Source organism: Elephantulus edwardii, unplaced genomic scaffold (assembly GCF_000299155.1).
Source record: "Elephantulus edwardii isolate Elephantulus edwardi_28Jun2011 unplaced genomic scaffold, EleEdw1.0 scaffold00091, whole genome shotgun sequence".
Taxonomy (NCBI): domain Eukaryota; kingdom Metazoa; phylum Chordata; class Mammalia; order Macroscelidea; family Macroscelididae; genus Elephantulus; species Elephantulus edwardii.
In genome coordinates this window covers 11,416,575-11,433,386 of record NW_006399841.1, presented here as the reverse complement: position 1 = coordinate 11,433,386, position 16,812 = coordinate 11,416,575, and the positions used below count along the sequence as shown (strand labels likewise).

Below are 16,812 nucleotides of genomic sequence, written 5' to 3'. Positions count from 1 at the left end.
GCGTAACAGGTGATTGCGAAGACCAGGGCCTGTATCAGACACCATGGCCTGTATCAGAGGTAGCAAGCTATGATATAAAATGTTATCTTAGAGGCTGCCTTAAGGCAATTGATGAAGCTCTTTTGCACAGGAAGACAGTTCAACAAGTTGTTTGGCTAGATCTCAGAAGCTTCCACAGCTGTATCACTGTGTGCTCTGTCATGTTTGTGAATGTGTCTGCAGAACATGTGTCTGTACAGATACTGCCTGTGGGTCCACCTGCACGTGCCCACCCCTTCTGTGCACATGCCCTGGAGGCTCTAGCTGACGGGCGGGCCGTGTGAGGGACCACAGGTGAGTGGTGCCAGGTTGCAAAGAGAGGCCAAGTGATGCCTGGAATTACTGGGAGATTCAAATGTGGAGTTTAGGAGCAGGATGAAGGAATGGGCTGTGTTGGGTTTCACACTTAGGCAGAAAGAGGACAAGCAGGGTTCTCAGCAGAGCACAGCGGGTGGAGGAGGACAAGGGAGTGACAGGAGAGAGCAGGCACCACTCAGCCCCCTGGCCAGGCCCTTACAGGCTTTGTGTGGATGGGGAACAGGGCCAGCTGGAACATGCACCATGCAAGTCACTGCTGACCGATGAGTGGGGTCTGCACACGGAACGCATTCTTTAGGAATCCAACCCAGGCCTTCTGTGTGAGGACTGAAATCCTACCACGGAACCTCACTGTCCCCCATGTATAACAGCTCAAGACAGCTCACTGCTCTGAAGTCAGAACGACTCACAGCTGGCCTTTGGGTGGGTTTTCAGAGGCGGCAAATGGTATGGGAGGAGATGGTGCATCGGTCCCTCACAGAGCACCTGCTGGATTCAAATCATGTGCCTTTCATTGGCAACACCGCTCCTTACCCACTCGGCCGCCAGAGTCTATCTCCTCTGTGTATGTTGTTGTTTGTATGCACCATCGAGTCGGAGCTGACTCATATCTGACCCTCCAGCCGGTTTCCAGAGGCAGTACAGTGCCCTGGAGATTGCTGATCTTTCCCTAATAGAGCAGCTGGTGGACTCACACCACATGCCTTTGGGTTTGTATTGCAACTCCTTACCACTGGGCTACCAGAACCACCTTTCCATGTGCTTAGTTTGTATATGCCGTTGTATTGTTAGATATAGTTATGTTGTTGTTGTTATGTGCCATAGAGTCGTTTGCGACTCATAGCGACCCTATGCACAACAGCCCTAAACCCTGCTCTATCCTGCGCCAACCGCACTGCCTCTGACACACCCATCCCGATTACCACAGTCACCGAATCAATCCACCTCATAGAGGGTCTTCCCCTCCTGCGCTGTCCCTCCATCCTCCCAAGCATGATGTCCCTCTCCAAGGACCCGTCCCTCCCGGCAACATGTCCAAAGTATGTCAGACGAAGCCCCAGAATCCTTGCCTCCAAGGAGTAGCTCGGTTTAATCTTCTCCAAGATGAATCTGTTTGTTTTCTTGGCAGTCCATGGTACATTCAATACTCTTCTCCAGCACCACAGCTCAAAGGCATCCACTCTCCTTCTGTCCTCCCTAGTCATTGTCCAACTCTCTGATGCATAACAAGTGATTGCAAAGACCATGGCCTGTATCAGGCACACCTTAGTCTCCAGAGAGACACCGTTGCTCCTAAGTACTTTAGAGAGGTCCCTAACAACAGACTTTCCCATCGCGATACGCTTTTTGATTTCCTGACTGCTGGTGCCAAGAGTGTTGACTATGGAGCTGAGCAAACTGAAGCTGTGAACAATCTCAATCTCTTCACCATCCATCCTGATGTTGCCAATTGGTCCAGTGGTAAGAATCTTTGTCTTCTTGACATTGAGCCTCAGTCCATACTGAAGGCTGCAGTCCTTGACCCTCCGCAGCAAGTGCATGAGGTCCTCCTCAGTTTCAGCAAGCAGGGTTGTGTTGTTATAGCACTGACTAATTCACAGTGATCCTATGAATAACAAATCTGAACCTATAACATTTAAAAAAACATTAAAAATTTCTACTTGTATATATAAAAATATTTTTCAATATTATACATCCCAGTGTGTATACACACATTGTTTGTGTTTGTCTATGGCTAGAGGTGTTGGTAGGTTTGGCTCATTCTCAGAAGGGTCCTTGACCTAAAAACTTTAAGAATCACTGTGTTTTTGCAGATTGTAGTCTAGCTGGAGAAGCCAGAGTCTAAATGACTGTAATAGAGGGTGTTGGAAGCACTGAGAGCCGTCAGAGGGGCGGGGACTTGCTGTGGCTTTCCATTGCAGTGAGAGATGACTTCCAGCCACTTTTCCCTTATTTGTTGATTGTGCCGCTGTAAACACTGAGCTGGAAGGAAGACGGCGTCAAACTGGGCAGTCTATTCCCCTCTCTCCTAAACCTTGGAGCACTTGTGAGCTACAGGGAGGACGTGTGTGAAATCAAGGATCTTGGGTGGGAAGCAGAGGGTTTATGTGAGTTTCATCCCTGGCCGGGCAGGTCTGCCAGAAAGGAGGCAGGTGACTAGGCAGAGTGGGTGAGGGCTGATGCTGGAGAAAGTGCAGATTATGAACAAAACCAAGACGGTAGAGCAGCCTCGTTCTGGATCCGTAAGAGGTACCGTGTAATCTGGAAAATAAAGCCATTTTTTTTCTAAGGGTAAGTGCCAGTGTGCCTGTGAAGGCAGTCAGATTCTGAAAGTTCACAGCTTGCAAGTTTGGTAGAATCTCATTCTGCTGCGCACATGGGCGCCACCATGAGTCCCCACTGACTCCCTGACCACTAACAACAAAAGCACATCCTGGCTGTCTTGAAGGAGGTGCCGTGAAGGTGTTCCCCAGTGACAAGGATGGTGAAACTCCGTCTCACAGACTTTGGGCATTGGAAAAGGACATGGTTTTTATTTTATTTAAATTTATTATTAATTTCAGTAGAAATTTACAGAGACTTTGGATTTCTATTCATTCATTGTTGCACTTTTCTCCCCTCCCAGCCCTCCCCCCTAGTACACTACCCTCTTGGAAAAGGAAAAGACAAATTCTTTCATTGTTTTACAAACCCTCCCCCACGTCCACTCCACCATGTAGCCTTCGTTCTGGACTCCCGTCATGACAAAAATACCTAATCACATATCTCTTTTAAACAGTTTTCTCCCTAATCTGTTTCAATGCAGTATAACATTACTGAACCTATCTTTCTCAGTCTCCCCCCAACCCCGAGGTCAGTCCTGTTTTACAATGGTGGCACCATGCCATATTTGTCCTTTTGTGACTTAGATACTTAAAAACAGACAAAAAAACAACAAAAAACATAGGTGACAAAAAAAAAGGAAAGAAAAGGACGTGACTCTGGGAAAGGGGGAGGGTCAGAGGAAGAGCAAGGTTCCCAGCAGGATGGAGCAGCACAGTGATGGTACCAGTGGGCTCGAGTCCATTAGATTAGCAGAACAGAGTGAGGTTCGTCTCTCTTGCTAGGGTCTCTGTGATCTGAGTTGAGTCGGTGGCACCTAACAGCGTACCATGACTGTAAGTCAATAGAAATTCTTGGAGACTCAGAGGTCTTGATCATCTGTGAGTATGAGTTTTGCTTGATGGGAACTGGGAAAGCTGTATATTCACGGTGGGTGTATCTTAAAGCTGAGGGTGACTTGTTACGTATCTGAGGGATGGTGGTGCATTATTGACCAGTTCTTTCAGAGAAAATCCTTTTGGAGTTTTCCCTTTAAAAACTAAATACTTGTCAGAAACGCGTTACTTATAGAAATTTAGCTAATTGATTCTCACAACATCACTTTCCATCGCATCAAGAAACTCAACTCGGAGCATTTGCCAGGATTATCTTCAAAGTTGAGTATCTATGTTTAAAATTGTAACTATCAATAATACATGATACCTCAGTAGCAGTTTCATAAAGTATATAATAAAAACCACAAGGGGCTGCTGCTTTTAGAACAACCAGGAACTGCTATTTAGAGCACTTTTGGGGTTGAGTCCAAGGTTCAGCAATTTTAAGCTCAGCTGACATCACGATAGATAGGACAGTTGTCAATATGTACTAGCTTTGGGGACTATTTAAAGATCACCATCAGAAACCTGTGAATATATTACACTTTATCCCCACATGCAAATGTCTATTAGCAGGGGAAGTTTGAAAGGGTACTTATTTTGTCTTGGACTTTAAAGCATTCCTATGAATAGAAGAATATTTTTGTTCTAGTAGATGACATTTTGATTTGTATTTTTCCTGGTCCACCAGCTTCCCTAGCCTGGGGCTTCCAGAAAAGGGGTTTTACTGTGTCCCTTTCTTTGTGACAGCACTGGGTGTTGCTGAGAAGTCAGACTGTACTGCCTTAATTATCTTCATTCTTTTTTATTTTATTTTATTGTGTGTGTGTGTGTGTGTGTGTGTGTGTGTGTGTACCGTCAAATCAGATCTGACTGGTACAGGAAGAGATCGTCCCGCCTTCCCAGGCAGAGCATCTGGTGGATTCGAACCGTGGGCCTCTGGGTTTGCAGTGCAGCTTCTTGCCACTAAGCCACCAGAGCTCCCCTATCTTCATTATTTATAAAGCTAGTGCCCTCCTTTAGCATTGATAAAAACAAGCAACATACCTTTTGAAGAATAGTATCCCTGAATAAGATTTCTCCTTTTTCTTCAATCTCTAAACCATGTGCATTTGTGCACGTCCACGGGGGTCGGGATGCGTGTGTGTACTGACAGTGGAGCTCCGGTGATGTGGTCTTCAGGACGCTGTGCTGCTAACCCAAGACTTCTTCTCTGATGGTTCGAATCCAAAAGGGGCTCTGCCAGAGAAAGATGGGCAGTCTCCGTGTGTGTGTATGTGTGTGTGTGAGAGAGAGAGAGAGAGAGAGAGAGAGAGGTCTTAACATATTTCTTTCCTTAAATCAGGTTGCTTGCCTAGTTTGCCTGATGTTTGGCAGCGAATTGCTCTGCATTTGTAGGGAACAGTGAAAAGTGGAAGCTGCAAAATGTGTTTTCTTTTCATCCTTTCAAGTCCATTATGGATTCTAATGTGCCCACTTTGAATCTTTATTGTGCACCTTATCATGTAGTCTTCCTGGTTAAAATGGCAATGACTTTTTGAGGGTATTTTTCTTTTTTCAAAAAAATTTTTATTTTAGTTTAATATTTTTTTGTGTTTGTGTACCGTCAAATCAGATCTGACTGATACAGGAGGAGATTGACCCTCTTTCTCCAGCAAAACATATGGTGGATTTAAACTGTGTACTTCTGGGATTACAGTACAGCTTCTTTGGAGGGTGTTTTTCTAAGAGTGAAATGCTAAAGTCTCTTACTCTCCTCTGTTTTATGTCCTTCTAAGAAGCTAAGAACATTTGGGTCACACGGCCATGGCGTATTCTAAAATCACCACCACATTTAGCTGAGAGTTGAACACAGGAAGTTTTCGATCAGAAGTGATGGAGGCTGGAGGCTGCATCTGGGTGTCTCTTGCTGGGCCAGGCATTTCAGTCCCCTAGTAGATCCTGGAAGCTGCAGGGAGGTCTCCTTGCATGCTGAGAGGTAGGGTGATGGATGATAGGAGAAAAGCTGCTGCTTTGTGCACGGAGTCAGAACCAACTTGGAGCTGGCCCTCCAGCAGGTTTTCAGAGGATGTAAATCACATAGGAGATTGCCTGTCTGTCTTTTCTCAGAGCAGTTGGTGGATTCAAGCCACTGGTCTTCAGGTTGACAGTGCAGCTCTTTATCCACTAGGCCACTAGAGCTCCTGGGGGAAGTGCAGACACTGATGATTAGTCAGCATATCTGCCAACTCACAAGAAATCCCTGGGGAGTCCCTACAAGTGGTTGATGGGGTTGACTGCTGCCTGAAGGGTGAGACGTTTGAGTGCGGTCAGGAGGGCCCTAGAGGAATGGACCGCCAAGCAGCATCTGCTGAAAACTCATAAGGATCCCCAACTCTGCTCTGCCCCATGACCCCTGCGAGCTGGAATGTACTTGATGGCTACGGCTTTTTATGCCATTTCTCTGTCTCTGCTCAGAAAATCTCTTTCCTTTTCCTGCCCAGGGCACGTACACATTCCAGTTCATGCGTCGACTCGTTCATCGTGAGCTGTTCTGAACAGAAGGGGTTTCGGGCCTTCATAGAGTCTTCTACTTTCTCAAGATCCTTTCACAGCAGACAATTCAGTAGCATCTTAGGATTCCTTAAATACTGTGGTACTCCCTCCCCCTAGTTGGTTTGCTCTGTGAGGTCAAAAGTCACATTTCCCAGAACAGCATCTTCTGTTCCACCAGAATGCCCCCACCTTCCTCCAGAATTATCACCCCCATCCCCACGGCAGGGGTCAATAAATGTGTGTTGAATGATTGCATTTCCAAAACTACTTCAAAACTTTGAAGACATCTAAACTTTGTAAATGTAATTGATATGCACATCACCTAAGAATGCAGGGCTGTGAAAATACCTTTTTTGTTAAGCTATCACCTTCTTCATGCTGTCTTACGGAGTTTCCTGAAATAATTTTCCAATGGTGGCTGGATCCCACGCTGTGATTTATTCTTTGGTTTCAATAGAAATGCTTCTCCCTCACTTTATATACAGTGCTAAGACTTCCTCTCCCAAGCTGATTTATTCATTGTTCTTAGTGAACAAGAAGCCTTGTGTGAAGGGTGCTGGGTCCAAGGGTGTTTGGTGATCTCTGGTCCTGCTCTCAGGGATTGATCAGTCTAGTAATTGACTTGTTACCCTGTTTACAACAGTCCACAGCATTTTATTGTTTTATTAATGAACTTAGTTCATAGACCATAACTTTTCAAACCCACCCCTGACCTTGCAAGAGAGGACTGTCAGTTTGCTTCTGTACCGACTGAGCCAAGGAAACCCCCAGTGGAACAGAGCATCTCTGTGAAATTGTGGGAATGACATCAATCAGAAGAGAGGGCAACAGATCTTACTGGTTCTGTAACACAGATTGCATCTTCATGTGTTTACATGACTTTTAAAATTATTATGATGGTGATAGTTGTAGTTAGTGGTGGTAGGGGTGGTGGCGATGATGTCACTACAGAAATCTGTCCTGGAGTTTTTATCTTTCTAAATAGAAATTACAAGTCCTTACTCTTCTCTCAAGACTACTAAGTAGTTTGTGATAATAAAAGTCTTTCCAGAATACATTTTTGTCTATAAATGGATAATTATAATCTCTTTGAGGGATTAAGTACCAGTTTAATTCAGTTTTACACTTTTCAGACCTTTCCAGGGTCATATTTTACCCAAAGTCCCAAGATTTTAGGAAACTTTTCATTGATCATTGGTAGACTATGTGTTATGCTAATACATTTCTTTTTTCCTTGTATTTTTATAACTAATTATCATTATATTGTGCTTCATAACTATAAAACTTCTAAATGTATCTATATGTCTGTGTCTGTGCGTGTGTGTGTGAATAATTACATGTTTGATGATATACGCGCGCTCTTACTATAATTTTATGTGGTCTATATGTGTAGACAAGTACACGCATTTATTCTCCTTCATAATTTCTAGACTATAATCCCTTCACACCTTGAATGATTAAGAGAAAGTACTGATAGTTAATGATTCTCTGTTACATGTTATATGTAATCTAGAATGTTTGGGGGATAGCAATTATTCAAATGAAAACATGAGACATTGAGTTATATTGACATGAATGAGAACAAGGTATGCCCCTGATTTACCCCAAGTAATGTAAGGTAAATCTTTGTCTTCTTGACATTGAGCCTCAGTCCATACTGAAGGCTGCAGTCCTTGACCCTCTGCAGCAAGAGAGGAAGACCCTCTATGAGGTGGATTGATTCAGTGACTGGGGTAATCGAGACGGGTGTGTCAGAGGCAATGCGATTGGCACAGGATAGAGCAGGGTTTAGGGCTATTGTACATAGGGTCACTATGAGTAGCAAACGACTCGACGGCACATAACAACAACAACAACAAAACAACAATGTAGGGAATGCCCAGGTCTGAAAGTCTTTGGGTCCAAACTGGAAAATAAACCATTGTAAATACTTGAGAAAAAGTAATGGTTAATTAAAATAGAATGCAAACTTCTCACCCATGTCATTCGAACATGCAAGAATCCCAGCCGGGTCGAAGGCCCTGATGTGTATTCGTGATGTGTATTTGTGGCATGGTGGGAAGGCCCTGATGTGTATTCGTGATGTGGTGGACACTGTGCTTCACACTCCCACAGCTGTGCCTTTATCACTTCGCTGTTCCCACTCCCCGCTACTGTCAGACAGTTCTTGACGTGAGATAACTTTCTTGGCCTCAGGAGCCACTTTTCCCCCCTGTCCCTGAAAGAGCTAGCTGTGCTGGATAATTGAAATTTTGTAGGTACAACCTCTGAACAGTGACTAATGAGAGTTGGTGCATAAATTCCCAGGCTTTCGGTCTCATGCCTGGAACAATTGCGAGGCGTGTCCTGTACACAGATCGGACTTACCGATTTGCCTATTAGGAATGACCTCCGGTCATCCGCAGTGATGAGTGACCTTGGAGCTCCGCCTACAATGGCCACTTCCTTTCCCCGTCTCTCTTCACGTGTCCTTCATCTGACAAGTAAATTCCTTGCACTTGGAGTCATTTTGCAGTGTTTGTCTGAGGGGTAACCCAAACTCCAGTGCATGGAACTTGTAGTGATGGGGTTTGGGAGGACGTCAAAGATCCCATCAGGATTGAAGTTCCTAACTTGCAGCTCTTAGAACATTCTTGCAAAAGCCTATACCCACTTGTTCCTGCTGGCCCCTCACTCCTATGTGAGTGTGGTAAGATTCCTGTACAAGTCCTAACACTGTTGCTGCACCTCCCCTTTCAGCCCCCATCCTCAAGAGTGGATGCTGGGTTGCCAGTGACAAGAGCAAAATTGCCATAAGAATGGCTGATCAAATGCACTGCTTTAAGTCGATCATATTCAAGTTGGCATGTTTACATGTGGAAGATTAGGCAGACTCGGGACGCTTTTAACATCTAATACCCAGCAAGTGAGGTTGAGAACCCCCGCCATAAGAAAGATGAGACGTCTCCTTTTCAGCTCCGTAATGACCGGGACAGCCCCATAAGTAACTAGTGCTGAGTCAGAGCAGACATCTCCCAGACTCAAGTCGTAAACTTTGAAGTAGCCTGTTCCCCTGCGTGGAACCAGCTGGGTTGTTGCAGTTGCTAGGGCACTCCCTAATTTTAGACTTGTGTTCCTAGCCTCCTTAATTATTGATCATTCCGATTGACTCAAGTGGTCTCAAGTGACAACTGAAAGTGATACAGGACTTTGGGGTAATTATGTCATCTCTACAGCATATTCACAGTTATGAAAATGCAAAAAAGCCAAGAGGAAACTGATTCCTTTGCAAGACTCTAAGATAAAACAACTGCTGCTCTTACCATTTTTGATCTATTTTACTCACCATATAGGTCTGAGAGCTTCTGTGAGTGCCTCTATAAAGAAACTTCTCACAGTGGACATTACTAACAGTATTTATCCTTTGTATTTCTAATTAGGGATTTGGAAACTAAAAAAGCATGACTTTAAGATACGTATGTGTTTGTCTCTTTTGGTTTTGTCAAAATGTTATCATTCAAGAAAATGAGAGCACAGCTAGTTTAGGTTAATGTTTAATTTGTTGCAGTTACCACATTGCAAAAGTTTTAGTATTTACTATGTAATGTTTTTAGTAATGCTACAAATGTTCCATTCTACAAAGGCTTCTGCAAGACAGTTAAAGAAGGTTTTTGTGTCTATTTTTTTTTGGTTTTTTTGTTTGTTTGTTTTGGGGGTTTTTGGGTTTTGTTTTGTATTTTTAATTTCAATGAACATCTACAGAGATTTTGGAATTCCATTCATTCATTGTTGAACTTTTCTCCCTGCCTCCCCCACCTTCCCCCCTTCACTCTCCTTAAAAAGCAAAAGAAAAACGCCTTCATGGGTACACAGTCCCCCCACCCCCAAACCCCCCACTGCCACCCCAAATATAATCCACTCTGCAACCCTCATTCCGTACTCTTATGATAAACATAATTCCCTAAAATATAATACTTTTAAACTATTCTCTCCCTCATAGACTTCAATGCAGTAAACATAATTTATCCAGTTTTTCTCAGTCTTACCCCCACCCCGATGTTGTGTCTATTTTTTAAACTAATCCTGTATTTAGTATCTCAAAAGATTTGTTTCATTGGAGGATTCTGAGTGTTTGCAAATGCTACAGGGTTTGGTGTTATGTGTTTTGTTTTCTTTAAGGAACTTGTATTTTTTGACAGTGACTCTTTTTTCAAGCCTAACTTCTTTGTTACATGTATTTTACAGATTAAAGGATTTACCTGAAGACGAATCTCACTATTATTCATGAGACAACAATCTTCAAGAGAGTTACTCTTGCTTTTGGAAGTTAAGATGATGTCATGGAAACTGTTGATCCTGCTTTCATTCATTGGCTGCCTAGGAGGTAACAATAAGTTTATTATTTCCTGGGTTGATGTTAGACCCACACTGGACTGAAGTGCTGGAATTAGATGGTGAGGGAAGAAAACCACTCTTTTATTTTTTCTTTCAGACAGAATATTAAAATTCTTCTGATAATTGTGTTCTTGTTTTCCCATTAAAGTTCCATATATAATGGAAATGCAGTGATGTCTGGTATTCTAGAGGGAGCCCTGGTGGTTTAGTGGTAAGGAACTCTGCAGCCAACCCAGAGGTACATGGTTCAAAGCCACCGGCTGTTCCGTGGGAGAAAGGTGAACACTCTGCTATGTGATCTACTGCCTCTGAAACCCGTTCTGACTCAGTGGTCCACAACAGCAACATTATACACCCCCTACATCATTATGCCTGGAATTACAGATGTTGTTGTTGTTGTTATGTGCCGTCGAGTCGTTTCCGACTCATAGCGACCCTATGCACAACAGTCCTAAACCCTGCTCTATCCTGCGCCAACCGCACCACCTCTGACACGCCACGCCCATCCTGATTACCCCAGTCACCGAATCAATCCATCTCATAGAGGGTCTTCCCCTCCTGCGTTGTCCCTCAACCCTCCCAAGCATGATGTCCCTCTCCAAGAACCCGTCCCTCCTGGCAACATGTCCAAAGTATGTCAGACGAAGCCCCAGAATCCTTGCCTCCAGGGAGTAGCTTGGTTTAATCCTCTCCAAGATAAATCTGTTTGTTTTCCTGGCAGTCCATGGTACATTCAGTACCCTTCCCCAGCACCACAGCTCAAAAGCATCCACTCTCCTTCTGTCCTCCTTAGTCATTGTCCAACTCTCTGATGCATAACAAGCGATTGCAAATACCATGGCCTGTATCAGGCGCACCTTAGTCTCCAGAGAGACACCGTTGCTCCTGAGAACTTTAGAGAGGTCCCTAACAGCAGACTTTCCCATCGCGATAGGCTTTTTGATTTCCTGACTGCTGGTGCCAAGAGTGTTGACTGTTGGACCAAGAGGCCATAGTCAGAACAGAGCAGGGTAACACTGCATGGTTCAAAATTGGGAAGGGTGTACGCCACAGAGCAGATTATCCGAGAGGCTGGGCTCTATGAGGAGAATTGTGGCATCAGGATTGGTGGAAGATCTATTAACAATCTGCGTTATGCAGATGACACAACCCTGCTTGCTGAAACCGAGGAGGACCTCATGCACTTGCTGCGAAGGGTCAAGGACTGCAGCCTTCAGTATGGACTGAGGCTCAATGTCAAGAAGAAATGGAATTACAGATACAAAAGTCAAATGGAGGAGCTTGATCAAATTTAAAATGCTAAAGTCTCTTCTTAAAAAAAACAAGTCCAAGTCCTAGTGAATAAATGAAATACGATTTTTGAAGAATGCTAATATACTTTGGGCATGTAGCCTGGAGGAACCAGTCTTTGGAAAAGGATGCTGTGCTTGGAAGGGTCTAGAGACGGTGCAGGAGAGAAAGACCCCAGATGAGATGGATTGACACAGCGACTGGGGTAATGAGGGTACGTGCGTCAGGGCCAGTGAGATTGGTTCAGGACAGAGCAGAATGCAGAGCCACTGTGCATAGGGTCGCTATGAGTCTCAGTCGACGTGGCACCACATAACAACCACCACATTGTTTTTATTGCAAACCTTAAAAGCAGTCCTTTAATTCCTTTAAAAATTATACCTAAGAAAATAAGATCTTTCCTTTTGAAACTTGTGTAATCATTGCATCCCGACTAAGAGGAACCAACCCACAGCTGACGTTTCAGCAGGTTTTCAGAGGCAGTAAATGGCTTCAGGAGGAGGCTGCTCCTCTTCTCCCGAGGAGCAGCTGGTGGATTCGAGCTGTGTCTCTTTGTGTTGGCAAATGCAGTTCCTTACCATGAAGCCACTACAGAGTATTATGCAAGAACAACTAGGATTTTGTTGTTGTTTCTTTTTATTCAGCATTTTCTTTATTATAAAAATTCTCCAGCACCTAAAAAGAATCGAAAGACTAGGATAGTGTATGCCTGTATATGAACACTTTAGATAAACTGTTGTACCCTTTTCTTGTGTGTGTTCTTTGTGCATGTTTGTGTGTAACCTTGTGGTTATATAATTTAAAAGGAAGCTGCAGAAATCATTACCTCTTATCCCTTAAAAATATTAGCTCAAAAAAATAATTAAGATCACCACCCATCCTCTAAGATGATCTAGTTAATGCATAAATATAAAGTTCTTTATGACATTTTAGAAGACTGAGATAGATGGTCGGCACAAGAGAAGATGGCCTTCAACAAGGTGATTGACACAGTGACCGTCACAGTGTGCTCAAGCAATCAGATTCAGAGGGCGGTGCAGGACTGGGCAGGGTTTATGTCCGTGATTCATAGACAGGGTCCTGACCTAGTGGCAAGAAACTGTGCTACAGTCCTGGATATAGGCGGTTCAAATCCACCAGCTGCTCCCTGGGAGGTGGATGAACAGTCTCCTCCCATGTAGGTAACGGCCTCTGAGAACCCGTCAGAGTGTCAGCTGTGAGTCAGTTCCAACAGTGATATGCATTGTAGTCAGTTTGACAAAGTCTACCTACAACAGGGGGCCCAAAGTTGGTAATGAGCCTAAACTACCTAGATCATATTAAATAAGTTTGAGTTGGGGGGAGGGGGAGGTGGCTTGCTTTCTACAGCTAAAATGAGGTATGGAATTATCAACTGTAATCATCAGATAGAAGTTATGATTCGAAGACTGGCTTCAGTTGGAATAAGTTTCTGAACTCTATGGGACTGTCAGACAGAAGGATGTGAACATATATAATGAGTTTTAAACTATACCTACATTAAACTTATGTTGCAGATTTTAATTCCCATGTGTGGCTCAGTTTTGTTCCTCATATATTTTCTTTGATGGCGGCTAATCCTAGCAGGATAACACAAGGTTCAGATCTGTTCTTCTAAAGGTTACTGTGAGCCACGATCGACTCAGGGACCCCTAACATCAGCAACAACACCACTAACAACAGCCCAGCGCTGGAGGAACGAAAGAGCATACACACATTTATGCATTTACCGATCATAACTGAGAAAACATCAGAGCAGATACCAAAGCTAAAATAGTCATTTCTTTTCTTGGAGCCTTTTTTTCATTTTTCAGTTTTCAAATTTCACTTCTGTTAAAGCAAGAGAAAAAAAACTGCTGCAGAATTGATTTCAACAATATTATTGTTCAAAATACCATGTTCTGTGGAGAGATATTACAATTTCCGACATAACTGAAAAGAGGAAGTTATGCCCAATGAAAGTATAGCTAAAAAATTTAGCTCAGTTTTTCAGAGAGTGAAATTTTAACTTTATAAGCCCTTGCTGCAGGAGGTCAAGGACTGCAGCCTTCTATATGGACTGAAGCTCAAGATTAAGAAAACAAAGATTCTCATCACCGGGCCATTCGGCAACATCATTATGGATGGTGAAGAGATTGATATTATTAGCAGTTTTAGTTTGCTTGGCCTCACAATCAACACTTTTGGTACCAGCAGCCAGGAAATCAAGAGATGAATTGCATTGGGAAGGTAAAGTGTCAGGAACCTCTCTAGAGTTCTGAGAAGCAGTGACATCAGGCTGGAGACTAAGGTGCACCTGATCTGGGCCATAGTCTTTGTAATTACGTGCTATGCATCAGAGAGCTGGACAGTGACTGGGGATGGTAGAAAGAGAATTGATGCCTTTAGTTGTGGTGCTGGAGAAGAGTGTTGAATGTACCATGGACTGCTAGGAGAACAATTGTGTTCGTCCTGGAGAGGGTGAAGCCGGGCTGCTCCTTAGAGTCAAGGATTCTGAAGCTTCATCTGACATACTTCGGGAATGTTGCAAGGAAGGACCAGTCCTTGGAGAGGAACTTGTTTGGGAGGGTGGAAGGACAGTGCAAAAGAGGAAGACCCTTGATAAGATGGATCGACTCAGTGATTGGGGTAATGGGAGTAGGTGTTTCAGAGACAGTGAGGTTGACACAAGATAGAGCAGGGTTTAGGGCTAGGGCCCCGGTGAGTCACAAGCGACTTGACAGCATATAATAATAACAACCACAACAAGAAGCAAATTGTGTGGATGGTCATAAACTAATTGTATGGATTTTCTTGGCATTTTCTGAGGTAGATTTTACATATTTATATAAAAATTACAGGAAAAATAGAGCCTTATTTTAATAATATTTTCAGGCATTATTAGTGAATTTCAAAGTTAACATCATTCTCTAGATACAGTAAAGACTTGTCAAGGGCAATTGGATTAATTGATACAGAGAAAAACAAATTATAGTTAGGATATTACTTAGGGACTTGTCAGCCTGTATAATTATAGAAAAGAATTCAGCTCTTACAAGTTTTCTAAGAAGTCTGCTTGTATACTGTACCTCAGATAATGAATTATTTGTGTTCCTTTTAAACATATGTAAAATTTAATTTAAAATACTAGTTTGTTAATGTGATAGTCTTTTAACTAATATCAGGGCATTTTTATGCATTAAAGTTAAAATCTATTTATTATGCAGGGAAGAGCTCATAAATCTTAGCTGTTAATAAGTGGTAAGTGGAAATAGATTGTATGAATTGTTTAAAATAATGCCTAACCAAAGATGGAAATTCAGAAAATGCAATAGGTATTTGATAGTCTGTCTTTTTTCTCTTCTCAAAGTTGAGTTTTAAGTCATTTGTTATTTCATATATTCTTTGTCTCTATAGACTTCCCTCAGAAAAAAAACCTAAAGTAACATAAAACAAGTAACATTTTCTTACTAGGAATTTTCTCCAAGATTAATTTGACAAATAGATAACTTTACTCAAAATACTAATTATTCATTGATTCTAAATAAGTACTCCCATCCCACCCCTCTACCCCTTGCCATATAGTTGGAACTGATCCACAGCTGATCCTCCAGCAGGTTTTCAGAGGTGGTAAATCTTACAAGAAGAGCTGGCCCATCTTTCTCTCATGGGGCAGCTGGTGAGTTTGAACAATGTACTGGAGACTAAGGTGCGCCTGATACAGGCCATGGTATTTGCAATCACTTGTTATGCATCAGAGAGTTGGACAATGACTAGGGAGGACAGAAGGAGAGTGGATGCTTTTGAGATATGGTGCTGGAGAAGAGTACTGAATGTACCATGGACTGCCAGGAAAACATACAGATTCATCTTGGAGAGGATTAAACCAAGCTGCTCCTTGGAGGCAAGGATTCTGGGGCTTCGTCTGACATACTTTGGACGTGTTGCCAGGAGGGACAGGTCCTTGGAGAGGGACATCATGCTTGGGAGGGTGGAGGGACAGCGCAGGAGGGGAAGACCCTCTATGAGATGGATTGATTCGGTGACTGGGGTAATCGGGATGGGTGTGTCAGAGGCAGTGCAGTTGGCGCAGGATAGAGCAGGGTTTAGGGCTGTTGTGCATAGGGTCGCTATGAGTCGGAAACGACTCGACGGCTCATAACAACAACAACCTTAGTGTAGGAAGTGATGCTCCTTACTGCCAAGCCACCAGCGCTCCACAGAGCAGTGATTATATGCAAGATAGTGGTTTTAGTGAAGACAAAAGACAGAGATGGAGTTTACATTCCATCTTGGTGTGATAGGCAGTGACTGAATTAGAAGATGATGGTGCTGTCAGGGGAAAAGGAGGTCTGATGTACGTTACATTATGACCTAACAGGTTACCGAATTTGGTGAGACTTGGGGATTGGATTGAACCTGCCAGTGACTTCATCTTCCTTGAATCCACTTGGATCACTTACCTTGAATCACTACCCTTGGTTCCAGGAGTCCTAAGATCAGGAGATGTGTTGCCCTGGGGCAGTCTGTAGTCAGTCAGGAACCTCTCCATATTATTGAGGAAAAATGATGCCAGTTTGAGGACTAAATTCTGGTCTTTTCATGAAGTCACCTGCACCTGAGAGCTGAGCAAATGAAGAATGACAGATTTGATGCCTTTAAACTGTGATGTTGGAGATGAGTACTGAATATCCCATGGAGTTCCAAAAAAACAGATATGTCTTGGCGAAGGTGTAGCTGTAGTGGTCAATGGAGGCAAAGATGATACAGTTTTGTCTCAGAGACTTGGGGCGTATTGCTAGGAGAGGCTGTTCTTGGAGAGGGATTATCATGCTTGGAAACATGGAGGAACAGTGAAGGAAAGGGAGACCTTCAGCCAGGTGGACCGCCACAGTTACTGCCCCCGTGGGCTCGAGGGTGTCAGCGACTATGAGAACGGCACAGAAGAGGACAGGTTGTGGAGAAACTCCCACTGTTGGTGGGAGTGTAAAATGGTGCAACCACTATGGAAGGCAGTATGGCACTTTCTCAAAAAGTTGCAAATAGAGATACCATTTGACCC

The 16,812-nt window shown here is 43.4% G+C and overlaps 1 protein-coding gene across 1 annotated transcript in view; it reads left to right on the top strand.

The window, feature by feature from the left end:
- The first annotated feature begins 10,379 nt into the window (after positions 1 to 10,379).
- Positions 10,380 to 16,812, top strand: part of CNTN3 (contactin 3 (plasmacytoma associated)) — a 292,769-nt gene continuing 286,336 nt past the window's right edge. The window contains exon 1 of the mRNA XM_006890641.1: positions 10,380 to 10,452. Within this exon, the coding sequence (XP_006890703.1) occupies positions 10,401 to 10,452 (52 nt within the window). The 5' untranslated portion in view covers positions 10,380 to 10,400. The remainder of the gene's footprint in view (positions 10,453 to 16,812) is intronic.